The 20,559-nt window shown below is 40.0% G+C and overlaps 2 protein-coding genes across 2 annotated transcripts in view; both read right to left on the bottom strand.

The window, feature by feature from the left end:
- Window positions 1–7,627, bottom strand: part of LOC130921899 (ras association domain-containing protein 1-like) — a 37,436-nt gene extending 29,809 nt beyond the window's left edge. Inside the window, exon 1 of the mRNA XM_057846250.1 lies at window positions 7,310–7,627. Coding sequence (XP_057702233.1) covers window positions 7,310–7,350 — 41 coding nt within the window. The 5' untranslated portion in view covers window positions 7,351–7,627. The remainder of the gene's footprint in view (window positions 1–7,309) is intronic.
- A 3,048-nt stretch (window positions 7,628–10,675) lies between these two features.
- On the bottom strand, window positions 10,676–20,556 carry zmynd10 (zinc finger, MYND-type containing 10). Its single transcript, XM_057844889.1, has 12 exons — window positions 19,718–20,556; window positions 19,218–19,326; window positions 18,901–19,017; window positions 18,775–18,828; window positions 18,538–18,693; window positions 18,369–18,457; window positions 13,555–13,649; window positions 13,300–13,472; window positions 12,968–13,093; window positions 11,187–11,308; window positions 11,005–11,130; window positions 10,676–10,922 (listed from the first exon to the last, which is right to left on the bottom strand). Exons 1-12 carry the CDS (start codon window positions 19,804–19,806, stop codon window positions 10,775–10,777), a joined length of 1,404 nt encoding a protein of 467 aa, XP_057700872.1. The 5' UTR covers window positions 19,807–20,556; the 3' UTR covers window positions 10,676–10,774.
- Window positions 20,557–20,559: the final 3 nt, after the last annotated feature.

Genomic DNA, 20,559 nt, shown 5'->3' with positions numbered 1-20,559 from the left:
GCTCTGGCAGTGTTCAACGCAAGCTGCAACGAATGGCAGTAACTTTTTTATATCGCAAAATGTGAAAATGATTGAAACCATTTCTCACCAAATTCAATCTGCTGGCAAATACAGGCAAGTGTGTATGCTGCGCTCTGGTCTGCCCCGGTGTGGATAAGGCCTGCTTTTTGTTTTCGCACCTTTGCAATGCAACCAAAGGCTCTCCGAGCACTCCCATGTACACGTAAGGAGTGCGCGCGTTTGGAATAATGGAACGCAGCTTGGGCCGATGATTGGTTCTCGTCAGCGAAGCATCTAGAAGGATTTGCTGACTGTCCAAGTGTCACTTTTTTAAAGAACCGATTTCTTAAGTGCTCAGTTTTACAGTTTACGTACTAAGTTAATCACATGATGATAATAATAATTAAATAAAACCTCCCTACCCCCCCCCCCCCAAAAAGAATTTCTCCTCGGATCTACGCAATTCACGTAGGTCGCCCTTTTTGACTTCAAAACGGCGAATTTCGCCGAAAGGTGAGAGATTTTCATGCCTGCATAGCACAGCTATGAGTCTGGTGTACCAGGCTAGTAGTCCCGTCTATGAGCGCGACCTGTTGGCGCGTGTGTCTGTGTGTGTGCACGCACGCACGCGCGCGCTCTCGCTCGCGCAGGTAGTAAAGTGGAGTGGGCTACAGCTGTGTAATCGGCTGACTGACGCATCAGATTATTATCCTTTTTTTTTTTTTTTCCCGGCGGGGGAGCAAACGAGACTGTGGCGGGCCGCCACAGTCTCGTTCATTGGTGGGAAACACTGCGCTAGAGTCATACGCTTCAAGCCTGGCAACGTAACCATTTGACGTCACCGCCCTGTGACATCAACAACAATGGCGACCTACTAGTTGAACTATTTTGATAAATTGTATAAAATAAAAAGTGCAAAAACATCAAGAGGAATTTTCATATCAAATTATTTTAACTCATAATAACGTTTATCTTTTAAGAACTTTAAGTCTTTCTATCCGTGGATCCCTTTAATATAATTTCTGTAGGAGTAGAAATATGACACAAACATTCTTCTAATTCATTAATATTGTAGTGAAGTTAAACTTGAGGCAGCATCGTACAACAGAGTAGTCACGTGGTTCGTCATTCTCTATAGCAGGGGTAGCCAACTCCGGTCCTCGACGGCCCCTTTTCAGCTTGTTTTTCATGTCTCCCTCCTTTAAAACACCTGAATCAAATGATCAGCTCATCAGTAAGGGCCCAAGTACACCAGATGCATGATCGTTGCGTTTTCGGTCCGACTCCGGTAAAAAATAGCGCCGGAGCCAATCCGTTCCCATTATATCCTATTGTTCAACGTATACCGGCTGTGTCAGTGCTCCGGATTGACTGCGAACCACCTCCAGTGTGCCGCATGCCCGCTGGATGTTACAGGTTATTTTCTATTTTTACTTGACACGCATCCGACAAAATGGGCGGAGCTGGGCCTGACGTCAAAAGCCGAGGTGCCTAATCACGGTTTAAACACGAGCGAAGATGGATGATGAGCGCTTCATCATGGAGGTGGAAACTGGAAAGTCACAAAGTAATATACGATGCAGCAGATCGTTATTATAAAGACAGCATTAAAAGCGAAGCTGCAAGGTGTCCTCTTATGTGTGTTTTTCTGGCAATGATATCAAACACACGGCGTGCTGACAACTTTAAGCAAAAAAAAAAAAAAAAAAAAAGCAGCGTGTCTGGAAGTGGTTTCACTGCAGAAATTCTCGTGCCCGGCGCACACACAATGTCGGTTTGTATACAGAGTCGAGGGGGAAAAGTACGAAAGAGAAAAAAGAGACACCCACAAGTTTCGACCTGGTGGTCTATTCAAGACGTTTCTCTTTCTTTCCTACATTTCACATTTCAAAACATGTTTGCGCTGGGCTCAGGAATCTGCAGTGTTGAGACACCAATTCCAAGTACGCTGTTTTTTAGTTCGTGTAGTATAGAATTCGCTATCCATTTTATAAATATTACAGATTATTTAACAGTTGTTTATAACAGCTCTATGAGATATTATGTGCCATAAATTTTAAATGTGCACAAAGATATAAACCCACCGACACAACCAAGGGCATAATAGCCCCCCTTCCCCCCACACACGGAGCCCTGATCGCAACATGATGCAGTCAATCTGGAATTAAGAGACAGACACAACTAAAATATTGTAGCGTCGCAGGGGCTGTCATCGGTGGGTTAATTTATGCACCAGCGCGGGGCTGTCATTGGTGTGCTGGTGCACCAGCGCGACACTCCGATTGGTGGACTAGGTAGCGTCAGTGTATATAGTTGTTGTTTTTGCATTGGTGAGGTGGTGGGAAGTTAATAAAGAAAAAGAGGAAAAAGGCGTTGAAGCTCGTGTGTTGTTTTCGCGGCCAAACTTCCGCTTAGCAAACGTTACAATATCAATATGCAAGGAAAAAAATGTGCTCTCTCTGCTTCTCTGATGAGTACAGACTCCGTGTGTTTGTCGTTGTTTTAAATGGCACATCATCGCGCGCGATCACGCGAGAGCTCACGAGGGGACGGAGTTGGCGGACCGCAGCCGTGCGCAGCCGGTATGATTTGCCTGTTTTTGACGTACTGCGTGGCACGCAGTCAACACTGAGCCGGACCGGAACCGCAACGATCATGCATCTGGTGTACTTGGGCCCTAAGCTCTGCAGGAGCCTGATAACGATCCTGATTATTTGAGTCAGGTGTGTTGGAGGAGGGAGACATGGAAAACAAGCTGGATAGGGGTCCTCAAGGACCGACGTTGGCTACCCCTGCTCTATAGGATGCACTGCAGGGTAAATAAACAATCATGAAGGTTCATTATGCATTTGTAACCAGCCATAGACTTCATTACTATTGACGTGTCGCTTCGTCATTCTTTGCGTGATGCCTTATCAGAGGGGGCCGAGCTTCATTTAGTAATAGCCGAAGATGGCACACGCTCATGTCGGATTCAAGCTTAGATTGACTTATGATTGGATTTAACTACTAAAGATTGTACCACATGCAAATAGGAAGGATTGTCTCAGGAGTGATTTGCTCGAGGATTCAAGGTAAATATTATATTTTTCGTACCATGCATGCGTGATTGAAGCATTTATTCGCAGGAATTTTCTTCTTTGTTTACACATGGAGGCAGCTAATTTTCGTTACTGTCTAGCCTCATAGTTTACTTTTAAGCAAGAATCGAGACTGTTTTATGTCCATATCCATGAAGAATTCGGGGATTTAAGCATTTATTCACAAGAATTTTCATAGAAAAGCTCTGTTTACGCCAGGCGGCCGCTGGCCTCATTCGCTAACCAAGTAGCATTGTACTTCGACAATATACGTAAAATAAACGCTATCTGCACAGGTTCTTTGCTTTTAACCAAGAATCAAGACTGTTTGACATCCATATCTATGAAGAATTCAGGGATTTAAAGAGCATACAACACGAGAAAAAAAGTCTTAAATGGCATTATTATGTGAATTCGAATCATATTTTGAGACGATTCGACTATATACAATAACTTAGCAAAGCACAGATGACGAGAAATTAGTCTTTTAATCTGCCGGTTAGCCACGCCTACCATTATAGGGCTTTAGCGTCCCCAAGCGACTGGGCTCATCGGTTTTACTATTCAGCCCATTGAGGGGTAATTATTCAGAATGAGGAAAACGCGACGAAGAGAGCCGCAAAATGTCATTGTTTCAGTCTCTCTACTCCAATATTTTTTACAGGATATTCTTTTTATCCAAGTATTTTTCCCCAATAGCTATATAAATGGCTTGAGAAGGACCAGTCAGCCCGTCGAGGGGGAACTATTCACAACGAGGAAAACGCGACGAAGAGAGCGGCAAAATGTCATTGTTTCTGTCTCTTTACTTCAATATTTTTACAGGATATTCTTTTTATCCAAATATTTTCCCCAATTGCTAAATAAATGGCATGGTCATGACAAATAAGTCTTGTGCTGAATGGAATATGAAATAATAAAAATGAATTTATTCAGGACGACATGGCAAAATTACTCCATAATGGTCAAAACTGTCGACTTCACCTTTACTGTCGCACCTCCCGAACGATATTTTATGACACCTAAATCAGACATACTGTATGTCATTTCCCTTCCCCGGCTTTGGAGAATGTAAACAAACCAGAAGGCGTGACAGCTAGCCGACATGCTAACCCGAACCGAGTGATGTTTCAAAGTCTTCGATGCGGAAAATCACACATAACTAGCCTGGATTATTTGACATGACGACCCGGTTGTCAACTGTCTTTGCGGATCGGCAAACCGCCCGGTGGAGAGCAATTTACAGTTCGTTCCCCGGAGGAGGATGGCTGCAGTTGTTGTGCAGCTAACGTGCTGCTGCTAATGAGCATTAGGAGAGCTTTTTACATGCCTATCAATGATCAAACGTAAGTAGTCCTTCATTTAAAGGACGTTTGTAGTGTTTACTTTGTAATTGCTGTATTCGTATTTGACATATTACAAAACAAGATGTTTACTCACTTCCTCGTAAGTCCAATGGTCCCACGGTAAATATCCACGGTGAATGGGAACCTTTTGAAACTCCAAAAAGGCGCATACGCCTCTCCTTCATACAGAATGATTTTTCTGCAGCCGTTTGGCTGGCGTGATGCGAAAAATAAACGTATTAATCCGCAAAATCAGCTGAATCCTTCGTCCTCATACACAACAGTACACTGTAGCGTGAAGAGGTAGTCTTCTACCGTACACGTCACAGCGCCCTCCTCCTCAATGCAAGACCGAAGCCGGAAGTCACTCATTTTCATGGCGCGGGATTCAAAAAACTAAATAAAAATAGCGATCGCTTCCACACACATCCAAGCGGCCCATATCATTCAGGGGTATAAAATACCGCGTGTATTATGAAATAAACATGCTTTTTCGTGTCACATGCAGTTTAAGCATTTATTCACAAGAATTTTCACAGAAGAGCTTTCTTTACGCCAGGTGGCCGCTAGCCTCACTCGCTAATAGTATATTCTCGCAGTCGCACATCCGAGCATTAATGACGTCACCAGCCACAACAAAGCGTCACCATATTGAAATGGGGGCAAAACACGAGTCACAAGCAGTTGCTCTGTCGTGCATTGTAGTACAAACGCATTGAACTTTTGTCTTATTTGCGGTCTTTTTTTCCCGTCGGATGACTAAAAGTTGCCGTGTTACGGGTTGTAACACAAGAAAGAGTTCGGAGCCGCATTTGAAGTTCTTCAGTCTTCCTCGTGAGAAGAAAAAGACAAGCAAATGGCTGAAAGCAATCAATCGAGGAACAGTAAAAGAAGACGATTCCGTGGACTATTTTCGCAAGTGGGAACCTAAATCCAGGCACATTTACGTTTGCAGCCGACATTTTATTACTGGTGAGTAAACTTAAATCGATTTTTTTTGTTTGTTTTTGCCCCAATTAGCTGCTAGGATTCAATAGACTAGGCAGTGGTTATTATTACCGTAACCGACAACACGCAAAGCGTTATTTTTCTTTTGCCCTGAACTGCTCTGATTGGTCAATTGGTATATTATTGGCCTGGTGGGAATTGGTTATTTTGCCGAGACCTGTTCACGGCTAAATAACGCTTGGAGGCGAATTACCGGTTACGGCAGAAATAATCACTCCATATATACTACCAGTTTTCTTAGTTCAACACAGTATATTCCACGTAATTGATAAAGGTCAACTTACTGGGTGACTTTATGTGGTAGTTGTAGATGTTTCCGAACTCCACTGCAGGCAATTCCTTTGGATTGTTTATCCAGCTATCAGCTGCGACTTTGTATGGGCAGATTTGCAGGCCAATACACGCTAATTTTAAGTTGTATCGCCTCCTCGCGTTTGTCGGCAGTGACTCGTGATAATAATAAGTCATGTTTAAGACGTTTTTATGAAAAAAAGATGCAAAACACAGCTGAAATATATGAATTTCAGACAACATTTGTCTACAGATGTTAACCTGTGCGTGCCCCCATCTCAAAATGGCGACACGTTGCTATGCGAGATGACGTCATCGTGACATCAAGTCGACTGCGAGAATAGTGTATAATGATATTAAAGGGCTATCCTATTCTAAAATAAATTGTGATTGTATATAGAATTTATTCATAATCTAATTACATATTATTTATAATTGATTCTGCATGTCTTCCTCATATCTTAAGTTTCTGATGTTAAATTGATAAATTGAGTGGTTTATTTGCTGTTGAAAACTTGCAGTAAAAAAAAAAAAAGTCGCTATTTTGGTCAAAAACTTACATGATATGTTAAATGTTGCTATTCCTCCTGAAAATATAGGGGATTATCTCTGCATTTGGTAATTTTTGTGCATCTAGTGTAAAATCTGAGACTTTTATAACCAGTTTAAGTTGTGTTATACCTATTTTAAAAAAAAAAAAAAAAAAAAATCTGCGTTTTATAAGGGAACGACTTAGAATTTTCTGATGCTGCTGCTCATGGAGACTCGTATATGGTTAAGTAAGTGCCTGTTTGGGTTTTAGGTCAGTAGCAGCTTTGATTTGGTAAATAATTGAATTTGAAGTTTTTGAAAATAGGCCCCATACGTATCGGCCCCGTTTCCCGTGTCATGTCAATAGGTGATGATTTCTATGAGCCAGTTTAGTCATTTTTGATAGCAGGCCAATATAGCTAATATATTGTAGATACATACAGCATGCGTCGCCTTCATTATAAGGCTTATATAAGGCTTAACATTTTTTTGCAGCTCCAGACATATTTGTTATTTGTTTTTCTTTTTTGTTTTTTTGGTGCAATATGGCTGTTTCAACATTTTGGGTTGCCTGATCTAAGGCCAAGCAAAGGCTTTGAAACAGAATCATCCACTGCCAGGACTCCGACGTTTATTGATGTTAATTGCAGCGAACGAGTTAAATGTGATGTGAGTATCCATTTTTTAAAAATATTTTTGTTCAGTGGTGTACTGTAATATAAAACTTAAGTAGTAAGTAGCTGATGCATTCACGTGTGAACAGTTTACGTGCTAATGAATGCCATCCTTTGCTACATATTTTATTTATTCATTGTGAATTCGACATAACAATACGCACAAACGAAAACAAAAAGATGCATACAGGATAATGTATGCATAAAGATAAGGCGTAATGTCAGCAGACTGTGAAAAGTACCTCACCGCAACTAGCTCATGAATAAACAGCGACGTTTTAACCAGACTGTTTAAAGGCATGCTGAGACATTTCGTTGACGAAATGAACTTTTTCATGTAAATTAATATTTCAACGAGTTTTGTCGGAGTACGACTCACCCAATAAGATGAGAAAGATAAGCGCTTTGTTTGAAAAACATCTTTCATCCGAAGAAGAAAACTTTCCACGGCGGACATCGCTCTCCGCCCGGTGGTAATGGAACCTCTTCTTTACTCGGTGTAGTCTAGGGGTTTCGCGCCCTCACCCCCGGTTGTTCCTCTGGGCTATGCCCGATGCCATCAATTTGGAGGGCACTCCGTGACACGCATGTTCGGGGATTATTCGTGACTGCGAAGGTAGAAGTTGGAGGAGGTGGAGTAGGAAGAGGAGAGACGGAGGACGGGAGGAAGAATCAGCAGATGAGCTGCATGAACATCCGGGATGTTTTCAAGGAGGAGGCCGGGGAAGGGGGCGTGATACAGCCACCCATCTACAACTTCATTGATAAATGTCCAAAACTTTTCATAACATGACAGATAAGTGCCCTGCCCATCAACTGTCTATCATTTTTTTCCCTTTCATCACTTCTACTTTGGGTTTGAAATGAATCAGTTTGTCATTTGATGCAGTGAGCCTTAATGTTCAAGGGCTCAAAAGCAGTGCTTTGCTAATGTATGACTGTACATCAGTGGTGTCGTTAGGCGCATTGGGGGGGGGGGGGCTTCAGCCGCCCCCTAAAATATTCTTAAGCGTCTCTAAATAATTGGGTGTTATTTTATGAAAAAAATGCTGACATTCACTGTTACAGTGTATCACAAAAGTGAGTACACCCCTCGCATTTCTGCAGATTATCTTTTCATGGGACAACACTGACAAAATGACACTTTGACACAATGAAAAGTAGTCTGTTTGCTGCTCATATAATAGCTGATTTATTCTCCCCTCAAAATAACTCAAAAATATAGCCATTAATATCTAAATCCCTGGCAACAAAAGTGAGTACACCCCTATGAAAAAACGTACATCCCTAAATGTCCAAATTGAGTACTGCTTGTCATTTTCCCTCCAAAATGTCATGTGACTCGTTACAGGAGTGCTGTCAGCATTGCTGCAGAGATTGAAGAGGTGGGGGGTCAGCCTGTTAGTGCTCAGACCCTACGCTGCACTCTACATTAAATTGGTGTGCATGGCTGTCACCCCAGGAGGAAGCCTCTTCTGAAGACGGTACACAAGAAAGCCCGTCCGTCTCATCAGACCATAGGACATGGTTCCAGTAATCAATGTGTTTTGTTGACACGTCATCTGCAAACTGTTTGAGGGCTTTAAAACATTTCTAGGCCAGAAAATGACAAGAAACATCACAAACTCCAAAAAACTACAAAAGAAAAAAATATATATATATTTTCAGGTCTGGTAAGTGTTCCTCAATAACAAGGTAGAATATTTTATTCCTAAAAGTACCATATTTAAAGATTAGATACCAATGTATTGTAGCCCAACTATACATACAATGCCTTGCAAAAGTATTCGGCCCTCTTGAATCCTGCAACCTTTCGCCACATTTCAGGCTTCAAACATAAAGATATGAAATTTAATTTTTTTGTCAAGAATCAACAAGTGGGACACAATCGTGAAGTGGAACAACATTTATTGGATAATTTAAACTTTTTTAACAGATAAAAAACTGAAAAGTGGGGCGTGCAATATTATTCGGCCCCTTTACTTTCAGTGCAGCAAACTCACACCAGTAGTTCAGTGAGGATCTCTGAATGATCCAATGTTGTCCTAAATGACCGATGATGATAAATAGAATCCACCTGTGTGTAATCAAGTCTCCGTATAAATGCACCTGCTCTGTGATAGTCTCAGGGTTCTGTTTAAAGTGCAGAGAACATTATGAAAACCAAGGAACACACCAGGCAGGTCCGAGATACTGTTGTGGAGAAGTTTAAAGCCGGATTTGGATACAAAAAGATTTCCCAAGCTTTAAACATCTCAAGGAGCACTGTGCAAGCCATCATATTGAAATGGAAAGAGCATCAGACCACTGCAAATCTACCAAGACCCGGCCGTCCTTCCAAACGTTCTTCTCAAACAAGGAGAAAACTGATCAGAGATGCAGCCAAGAGGCCCATGATCACTCTGGATGAACTGCAGAGATCTACAGCTGAGGTGGGAGAGTCTGTCCATAGGACAACAATCAGTCGTACACTGCACAAATCTGGCCTTTATGGAAGAGTGGCAAGAAGAAAGCCATTTCTCAAAGATATCCATAAAAAGTCTCGTTTAAAGTTTGCCACAAGCCACCTGGGAGACACACCAAACATGTGGAGGAAGATGCTCTGGTCAGATGAAAACAAAATTGAACTTTTTGGCCACAATGCAAAACGATATGTTTGGTGTAAAAGCAACACAGCTCATCACCCTGAACACACCATCCCCACTGTCAAACATGGTGGCGGCAGCATCATGGTTTGAGCCTGCTTTTCTTCAGCAGGGACAGGGGAGATGGTTAAAATTGACGGGAAGATGGATGCAGCCAAATACAGGAACATTCTGGAAGAAAACCTGTTGGTATCTGCACAAGACCTGAGACTGGGACGGAGATTTATCTTCCAACAGAACAATGATCCAAAACATAAAGCCAAATCTACAATGGAATGGTTCAAAAATAAACGTATCCAGGTGTTAGAATGGCCAAGTCAAAGTCCAGACCTGAATCCAATCGAGAATCTGTGGAAAGAGCTGAAGACTGCTGTTCACAAACACTCTCCATCCAACCTCACTGAGCTCGAGCTGTTTTGCAAGGAAGAATGGGCAAGAATGTCAGTCTCTCGATGTGCAAAACTGATAGAAACATACCCCAAGCGACTTGCAGCTGTAATTGGAGCAAAAGGTGGCACTACAAAGTATTAACGCAAGGGGGCCGAATAATATTGCACGCCCCACTTTTCAGTTTGTTAAAAAAGTTTAAATTATCCAATAAATTTTGTTCCACTTCACGATTGTGTCCCACTTGTTGTTGATTCTTGACAAAAAATTAAAATTTTATATCTTTATGTTTGAAGCCTGAAATGTGGCGAAAGGTTGCAAGGTTCAAGGGGGCCGAATACTTTTGCAAGGCACTGTATATCCATATGTACACTTAAATACAAATGGAACTGTGTGTATGTGTGGTCTGTGTGTGTTTGTTCTCTATGGTTTCCAAAACGGCTGAGTGGATTTCGATGAAATTTTACACAGTTGGAATTTGTTTGGAATGTATTATCTGCCATTTTTTTGCATTGTGTTCACGTTACACAAACCCCAGCAATGCAGGGCCATAGGCTACTGCTAATAAACTCAACTCAACTTGAACAAAAATATTCTAAATGAAAAAAAAAACTGCTGTATTGTCTGGATTCAAATGAATTAAAACCAGCTCTATGCACGGATACATGTTTCATCTTATATGTAGAATTATGAAAATAAAAAAAAAAGACAAATCCAGGACAGAGAAAGCAGTTTATTGAAGCAAATGTAGAGTTATTGAAATAACATGACAATTTAAAAGTCCCAATTGGAACTACATCTTTCAGGTCACCTCACAGGTTTTCAGTTGACTCTAGATCAGAGTTTTGGCCCGACCATTTTTTCTTGTCTTTACTCAGATCATCCTGGGCCTTCCTGTTGGCCTCCATCATGAGCTGGCATGCCTTCTTGTGTTTTGGCCAGTGTTTCACCTGACATTCTCTACAAAAATCAGCCGAGAGATGATCATCATCAATTCACACTTTGGTTACATTTAGGGCAGCTATCATGATAATGACTTTACCTGTGACAGTACCACTCCCCTTGGCACCGACCGCATCTTTTCGCAGCCTCTTTTCCACAACAGCCGCACTTTGGCTTCTCGGGGAGCAAACTCTCCATCACGTCCAAATTGTACGTCTGAGCCAACCTGGTCAGATACCAAAATCAGAGACGCTCTTGCAGTGTTTCATTTTCAAATACTACCTCTGTGCCTGTAGCCTCAGATCTTTTTCAGAGGCGTTGAAGGTCTCTTTGACTTGATACTTGGCAATTGCTTTCCATTTTTTGGAATTCTCTGTCATGATTTGGTTCCACATTTCAGGGATCTAGACGTACATGTCAAGAGAAGGTAAACACATGCTTAAAATGAGAAGGAAGTACAGTGATCCATCGCTATTTCGCGCTTCAGAATTTGCACCCTCAGTCCATCGCGGATTTTTTTTCAGTGATGAGCTGTCCCGAGCCGATCGCGTAGTCTCAGTCTCCCTCCCTCTCCCTGCTCTTTGTTCGTCAGGCAGTGCACTGGAGTTGCTTATTCAAGTTAACGATGATTGGCAGATGTTTAATGTTTGATCTTGCCTCAGATGCCTGGAACCCGAAGCTTTAAGACACTGCATGCGTCAATCATCGTTTAACTTGTTAAACATTTGCTGTGGCAACTCATTGTGTCTAAGTGAGCAGCTTGAGCAGATCTGAGTGGACTCACTAATTTAATAAAGACAAGCATTTTTTTTATACTTTATTCTTGTTTAAAAATAATTCGGTGGGAGAGTAACAAGTTTAAAACTTATAATTATTACATTTGAAGAGCTTAAAAACCATTTATTAAAATGTATATATACTATGGCTGTCAAAATTATCGCGTTAACGCGCGGCAATTAATTTTTTTAATTAATCACGTTAAAATATTTGACGCAATTAACGCACATGTCCCGCTCAGAAAGTAGTCTGCCTTTTGGTAAGGTTTACAGCAAGGCTTTTTGCGCTGTCCAACAGCGAACTCTTGTGGTCGCTTTGCGACATGGTTTATTATTTTCTTCTTTTCTTCATTATGGCTGCACGACGTCTCGGGCTGATAATGTTGTGCTTATATGATCCTTGGACAAGATTTGTCCGTAAGTATGGTTGTTGTAAAGAATGTACATATTATGTTAGTAAGCGAAATGTTATATTTTTTGTATGAGACGCTTTTTGTTTATGTTTAGTGAACCTGTATAGCGTGCTAAGCTAACGTTGTTGCTAATGCAATGCTGTGTACTTTTTTGTTGTTGTTTCACTACGGTCTAAAGAGGACAGTGGTTTGAGGTCATTTTATTAATAAATCAGATGAAAAAGGAAGAAGTCTGATTATTAAGGCGTCGTTCACTAGCTGTCTAGCTTTGGAAAAAGTAGACGCTTCGGAATGAGGACAGCATAGACAGATTTAAATGACAGTAGAGTGAAATGCCCACTACAGTCCTTATGTACCGTATGTTGAATGTATATATCCATCTTGTGTCTTATCTTTCCATTCCAACAATTTATTTTACAGAATATATATATAATTTACAGAAAAATATGGCATATTTTATAGATGGTTTGAAATGCGATTAATTGCGATTAATTACGATTAATTAATTTTTAAGCTGTAATTAACTCGATTAAAATTTTTAATCGTTTGACAGCCCTAATATATACATAAGTTTTTTTTTTTTTTACTATAGTTTGGGGGGGAAATGAAAAAACATGTCTTATATGTATCTCTTTTCATTGCTAATTCTGAGTAAATATATTGAACACACATTTTTTGGGGTTGGGGCGCTACTTCGCTATTTTTCACTTTTCCACGCAGCGGGTTCTGGCCCCCATTAATTGCTAAAAACGAGGGATCACTGTACTGCCTCAATATAATTCCCATCAATTTCTTGATACCACAATGCCACCAGATGGCGCCATTGCCCCTTTTAGGACAGAACATTTTGGTTCAACTCCTATTGTAATTGTACCTGCTCTAAAACGAGTTCCTTTTTTGGAGGTTCAGGGTCGGTAACCGCCAGATGAGCCAGGAGCCGCTGGAGCTCCCCCAAGTTGGGCAACTGGTCGATCAACACTTCAGTCAAGAAACTACGCAGCTGTCAAACCACAAAGACAGTGCACATACAGAATGAGGAAATGGATGAAGGTTATAAAACAAACTTTTGTCATTAACAGGAAGTGCATGAGAGGGTGCGAAAAAAAAAACAATGTCGAGAAAGCAAGTATGAAGGAGAAATGTCACGCACAAGCATTTTAATAAGACTGAATATTATGGAAATGTACTAGTATTTGAGTCCTTCACCTTCAGAAGCTGACTCTTATTGTAACTATTGAAATCATATTTTCGTTGACAGTCTTCCTTGAGAAGTAGATTGTGCAGGGAAATCCAAACCTGCCCATCTAGTTTTGTCATCTTCAGGTGATCTTCCTCTGGTATCTTTTGCCATTTGCCATTGATGTATTTCTCTTTGTCACCTAAAGTACATCGTGGCTCGAGAGTAAGTGAGATTGTGAATGGACAGTCGTTGCTAAGGACACAATGTGTGATGACACTCACCCGCTGTGCAACGACTCCACGGACAGCACTCGATCAGGCGCACCAGTAAACAAGGAACGTTATGTGTGCACAGCATTCGGTTAATGGCACTGATACTGTAAAGAAAAAAATGTCATGACAACTCTGAAGACTGTGCAGCGTCTTAGCTACCAGGATTGGATTTTTGACATTTATTGCCCTCAACGGCAGCCAATGTATTAAGGTAAGTGGCCCAAACTGTGGCGTGAGGGCCAGTTGCATCCCACTGCAGTTTTTATTGGCCTGCAGCAAAGTAAGAAACTCTCATTGAATATGGCCCCCGCAAATTTTGTTGCACTTCTCAGCTTCAACACTAGATTGGAGGGATGTCCCTGAGCCGCTCACGGTATCGGAAATCAGGCCGATCCGGCCATTTTTCGGAGGATTGGAGCCGGGTGAAAAGGATTGGGTTTTTGATTTGAAGAAAAAAAAAAAAAATTTAAGGCTAAAAAGCGACAAAATAATCCATAAATACAATGGCATTGCCCAAAGAAACAAAAATATATATGTTTTATACAGCGGAAGTGGAAGTACTGTAAACAGTACGGTACTGTAACATGTTTGGAACTTTTATTCAAATTAATTTAAAAAAAAAAAAACTTTTTTTCCCCCATATCGGATAGTGATTTAGTATCGGCAGATTTTCAAACTCATGTGGCTCAGACTCAAGTGCAAAAATATGCAATCGGGACATCACTACTAGATGGAGCTATTCACTTAAACAATACCTCTCCATTAGCTCAAGGGTCAAATCCTGACATGTTCAAATCAATGAAGAGATTGTAGAATAATACATTTTGTTTTGGATAATAAATTTATAAAATAATCTAATGTGATAAACTGGGCTATATTTGTTGTGATTTTCTTGACATTTTTGTTGTCGCTGGACATTTTGTTTTTGTTCTGCATAGTTTGTTTCGGAAGTATATGTAAGTACAGTTGTGGTCAAACGTTTACATACACTTGTGAAGAACATGTCATGGCTCTGTTGAGTTTCCAGTTATTTCTACAACTCTGATTTTTCTCTGATAGAGTGATTGGAACAGATACTTCTTTGTCACAAAAAACATTCATGAAGTTTGGTTCTTTTATGACTTTATTATGGGTTAACAGAAAAAGTGATGAAATCTGCTGGGTCAAAAATATACATACAGCAACACGAATTAGCAATTTCTTGTGAGTGATTATTGACTTGAACAATCATTGACTTGAACAAGTCAGGAAAGTCATTTGGAGCCATTTCAAAGCAGCTGCAGGTCCCAAGAGCAACAGTGCAAACAATTGTTTGTAAGTATAAAGTGCATGGCACTGTTTTGTCACTGCCATGATCAGGAAGAAAACGCAAGCTATCACCTGCTGCTGAGAGAAAATTGGTCAGGAGGGTGAAGATTCAACCAAGAATCACCAAAAAGCAGATCTGCCAAGAATTAGAAGCTGCTGGAACACAGGTGTCAGTGTCCACAGTCAAGCATGTTTTGCATCTCCATGGACTGAGAGGCTGCCGTGCAAGAAGGAAGCCCTTGCTTTAAAAGCGGCACTCTAAGGCTCGACTGAAGTTTGCTGCTGATCACATGGACAAAGATAAGACCTTCTGGAGGAAAGTTCTGTGGTCAGACGAAACAAAAATCGAGCTGTTTGGCCACAATGCCCAGCAATATGTTTGGAGGAGAAGAGGTGAGGCCTTTAACCCCAAGTACACCATGCCTACCGTCAAGCACGGTGGTGATAGTATTATGCTGTGGGGCTGTTTTTCTGCCAATGGAACTGGTGCTTTACAGAGAGTAAATGGGATAATGAAGAAGGAGGATTACCTTCAAATTCTTCAAGATAACCTAACGTCATCAGCCCGAAGATTGGGTCTTGGGCGCAGTTGGGTGTTCCAACAGGACAATGACCCGAAACACACATCAAAAGTGGTAATGGAATGGCTAAATCAGGCTAGAATTAAGGTTCTCGAATGGCCTTCCCAAAACCCCATTGAGAACTTGTGGACAATGCTGAAGAAACAAGTCCATGTCAGAAAGCCATCAAATTTAACTGAACTGCACCAATTCTGTCAAGAGGAGAGGTCAAAGATTCAACCAGAAGCTTGTGGATGGCTACCAAAAGTGCCTAATTGAAGTGAAAATGGCCAAGGGACATGTTACCAAATATTAGCGCTGCTGTATGTATATTTTTGACCCAGCAGATTTGATCACTTTTTTTCTGTTCACCCATAATAAAGTCATAAAAGAACCAAACTTCATGAATGTTTTTTGTGACAAAGAAGTATCTGTTCCAATCACTCTTTCAGAGAAAAATCAGAGTTGTAGAAATAACTGGAAAATCAAGAGAGCCATGACATTATGTTCTTCACAAGTGTATGTAAACTTTTGACCACAACTGTATATATATAATTTGACTGGGAGGCTGGCAGCCATAGGCGGAGTTTGACTTTTGGGGCAGGGGGGGCACAACATGTTGATGACCCCGAAACGCAGTGTCAGCAATAAAATTAACTTGCAAGAATATTTATAATAATAAGTTGAAAATGAGCGTTTTTTGTTTCCCATCATTCTTGAGGGGAATTTTAAATCAGGCTTCTTAGGACAGCTATACTCTTTGCCAAGATCGTCATCCATTAAATATAGTACGCCCCCGGGTGTCATGCCAATGTTGTTACCCCCGTCAAAAATTGGATCCCCTGGGCGGAGCCACTGCGCTGCACTAATTTGCTGGATTTCCGTGTTTTGGTGATGTAGTTATCTACAAGATTTTAAAACATGGCCCATGCATCCAAAAAAAAACAACTTTTTTTTCTGTCGTATTATGTAAAATACGTACTGAACGTAAAAAAAACGCCATGTTTTACTGTTTTACTCGACGGATAACCTATAACTGTTATTACTGTAACTCAAGTCATGTATGGAGTTTCTCCAGTTTAATAAACGTTGATGTCCAAAATATATAACTGTGGTTCTTTTCTGGCTTCAATTAATTGTTTAAGTCGGCATAACTCATAACTAATGTGTGTGTGTGTGTGTGTGCTCCTGAGGCCAGGGGATTGAATTTTTGACGGGGGTACCTACATTGGCAAGACACGGGTGGAGACAATTAGCGTCTTAAGTGAGGCAAATTGAAACTCCGCTCACCATTCTGGTGGTGCTCTCTAGCGTTTCACGGTCCACAGTTTCAATCCTTGGTTCTTGCTAAGTAGTTGTCGCTTTTGAAAGCTTAGGTTTGAAAAAATTACGTATATCCATCTTGCCTCTTCGGTCCTCTAGTGGTTTTGGCTAAGCAAAGCAAATGACCGTCTAAGGTGCTAGTCACATGATCTGTTCGAAAAATAATTTTGACCCACTATAAAAATATCTTGTTTTGTTCATTTCATTCATTTTTGTTGTTTGTTTTTATTGCTTTACAACTTTTATACACAATATTTTACCAGAAAATTCGTAATTTTAAAATCATATATAGGAAAGTCAATAACATGCTATGACACTTTTCGGCCATCGGGGGGCGGCCCCCCCTTAAACTCCGCGTATACTGGTAGCTACCGTTCCCTGTCAAAATCGATTGGAAGTTTTATCCCTGTCAGTGGCAGCCAACGAGGTAATACGTTTTAAAAACCAAATTAAGGTGGAAGGATTTCAGTTGGCCCTTGCATTCAATGATTTTTCTTAAAGCGGCTCTTAGGTTTGGACACCCTGTATTAAGGGAAGCACGTATAGCTATTTGCTAGTCTGCTTCACAGTTCACAGTTTAGGTTCAGTAATCTTTTCAGGACTAGTGCCAAATTTGATTTGAATCATTTGAATTCAGTTTGTCCAAAATATGCAGTGATAAGTGTGACTGTGCAAATGATTATTACATTAGAAAAAATGAAAATCAAATTAAACAGGAAGAGCTGCTCATAAAAGGTTATCCTGTGCGATCAGTTGTGTTTACACTCACTCCTGTGCGATCAGTTGTGTTTACACTCACAGTCTGTTTTGCCACAAAGATGCTAAGATGGTAACTTAAATTTTATACATTAGGATGGGATATCGATATGGGATTGGATTGAGGAAAAAAAAGGTGGAGATAAATGATTTTCTGTGGATAATCAAGCAACTGCTGAAACACCTTGTCTGTTGGGTTTTATATGAAATATGAAGAAAATCTATTTTAAGGGGAAGGAGGTATATGTTGTTGTTTTTGTTTACATATTTGTTTTTACCGTTTATTAAAAAGAACATGACCATTTAACTCAACAGCTGCTGTAGACTGTGATAATCGTCCAATCCAACTGGCAGTGGTTGGCAATCACGTTTATCGCTTAACGAGTTAAAAAGAATTAACCTACAGGTATCACGCTATGATTTGTAGAATTAAAAATAAAACATCGAAATGCAAAGGAAAAACCTTAACTCTCATTAGAATCGGCAGTGAAAAAAACATGAATGGAAACTAAGCACAAAGAAAAATGCTATTTTTGGACAGATTTAAAAAATATCTAGAAAAAATATATATTTTTACATCCCCCAAAAGTGATACATATTCATTTTTCTGTTAATTATTTTTGACCAAAAGAAATCTTGTAAATTTTACAAGCAGCAAGATTGCTCAGATGTTAAAAACAGAATTTGGAGTTACATGCTTTTGAATGAACAGCCAGATGTAAATTAGCTTCAAGTTGTCGACTCTCATGAAATATTTCAAATTCATTGTTGTCCACCAAAAAGCCTGCCATCTGATCCGATATTATATCTGAATAAAAAATGACTCTTTGTGAAAAAACATTGATATATAAGCTTTTCAGTGACACATGACAGTACCTATCAGTATGGTCAGTGATGTAGCGCAATACAGACAGCGCCTTCAATGAAATGCTAAATTCCAACTCAGCAGCTTGAAACTGCAACTCCTAGAAATAAGCAGGACAGGCAGACTTTTAAATTACCTTGCTTTCCTAACTAGATGTCAATTCAACCACCGCTGATTTACCTCTTTAGAGGACAGAACTGCCTCACCGGCTGCCTTGTTTGTGATGTGTGCCATGTTGTTACCATCCTTGCCAACGTTGGCGGCCAACAACGTGAGCTTCCGGTGGCAGTAATCCACTAAATCGAGAATAGAGTCGTCGCTGGCCTCGCAGGAGTCCTACACAAAATATCTATCAGTGAAGCCATTGGTATAAAGCGAGGAAATAAAAACTTTAAGGACAATCACAAATATAATGACCTTGTGATACATTATGGTCTCTAGCAAGTTGATGATGGTGGCTTCATGGTGGATCTGGGGTAAAACGGAAAAAATTATTCATGGTTAAAGTCATTTATTTCTGATTCTGACTCTGCATCCACTCACCACCATGTAAAGAGGAAATGTATTCTTGGGGGTGAAGTCCTGCAGTTGGCACAAAATAGGGAATATTTTTTGCTTCCACACTTCAGTCAGGATCATTTCGTGCACCAGAACTGAGATCTGGAAAAGAGGGTAGGTATACCAGTATATTCTCTTACGTATCAATGGCAGCACATGAGTTTTTTAAAAAATCCTGAGTAGGAACTCAAGACAAGATCTGACTAAGATTTCTGCCTTTAAAATCCTTTTGCATGCAGCCTTCCTTGGTAATGTTCTTCTTAGGGTTAACACCAATTTGTGAATAATTTTCAAAGTGTCACCTTCCCATGAGACACCAGCATCTCCTTGATGTACTCATCCAGTGTGGCAGAAGCACTGAGTATAGCCTGCATGTTGAGCTTCTCAATATGTTCATGCTGTCTGAACCACCTGAATAGAGAAAAAACGTTTTATTTTATATATATATTTTCTAAAATATATTGTTCTATTGTTTTGGAAGAGCGTTAATACCGATGTTCTTGTTAATAACTTATAGTTTTTTCAAAACATGCTGAATCAATTATCATTGCTTGGGTCAACTGAACGCTCTGATATGATACTGTCATATTTTCACATTTTACTGTGAGTAATAGAACGTAAAGGGTGTGAGAGGACAACAATACTACAAAAAAAAAAAAAAAAAATTAAAAATCAGCAACGGTTTCAAATTAGCATAAGAAAGAAATTGCCCCCAGGTCACAAAAAGTTTGGAAGACCATGCATTCTAATCACATAACTAGCTAATTAGCGCTAGCTTTTCAATAATTATTGGAAATTGTACCTTGTCGAGCCTACGTCTTGAAGGGAAAATATCTCCAAACTTTGAACAAACGCCTCCGCCTCCACTGGCAACAGAACCGAACCTTCCATTCGTTGTGAATAAAATCCGATGAGTATAAAATGTTCAATTAAAATAAAGTTTCGTCGAGTTTATGAGCTAATTTTTGGCAGTCAGCTGGCCAAAGCGGTGTGCGGGTGGTCGTCATGGCAGCAGTACGCTAGGAGCGTAGTAACCTTGTGACGTCACTGAGAGGCGCCACATCATAAAGATGAAAACAACATTGTCGCTTCATTAGGTACAATTGCTTTTATCAGACAACTCAAGAGTTGATAAAATAACATCGACCTCGCAATGTAAAATAATGTAATTTACATTACACTTTGTAGTCATAAAAACAGTACAACATCATACTGAATGCTTATTCAGCTCTTGTATCGAATCATGCATTTAAATACGTCATAATTCGTCACCATCAACAAAATCCCACTAAACAAGCGTTTATTTTGGAAAAAAAAAAAAAAGTTTGATTTTGCTTAGTTTTATAGCACAGAGGTTTCATATATGTGAAAACAATACTTTGGCATTTCCAAAAAGCACAACCGTTTGCAAAAATACTTTTGTAACACTTTTTCCCACATATGTATGTTGTTCAGAAAGAAACATATTTCCTTGTATTTTTCATTGCTGCGTTAAAAAAAAAAAAAAAACATTGGTTTTTGCTGTAAAATATGCTCTCTCCCAAATCTCTATTTTCCTCTGTGCTTTAGATTTCGCAAATATGCTTCTAGTGATAAAATAGTTTGGCCTTTAATTGATAATATCAGAGGGGGGGAAACAATACT

This window comes from Corythoichthys intestinalis, chromosome 9 (genome assembly GCF_030265065.1).
Source record: "Corythoichthys intestinalis isolate RoL2023-P3 chromosome 9, ASM3026506v1, whole genome shotgun sequence".
In the NCBI taxonomy this organism is placed as follows: Eukaryota; Metazoa; Chordata; class Actinopteri; order Syngnathiformes; family Syngnathidae; genus Corythoichthys; species Corythoichthys intestinalis.
The sequence above is the reverse complement of the archived record's forward strand: the minus strand, read 5'-3'. Positions and strand labels throughout refer to the sequence as shown.

Excerpts from the sequence above, each read along its gene's own strand:
- zmynd10 (XM_057844889.1), bottom strand. The coding sequence starts at position 19,806 with ATGGAAGGTTCGGTTCTGTTGCCAGTGGAGGCGGAGGCGTTTGTTCAA. Across the intron at positions 19,327-19,717 it reads CAAGACGTAGGCTCGACAAG|GTGGTTCAGACAGCATGAAC; the intron begins GTACAATTTCCA and ends TTCTCTATTCAG. Across the intron at positions 18,458-18,537 it reads CAGTTCTGTCCTCTAAAGAG|GAGTTGCAGTTTCAAGCTGC; the intron begins GTAAATCAGCGG and ends GCTTATTTCTAG.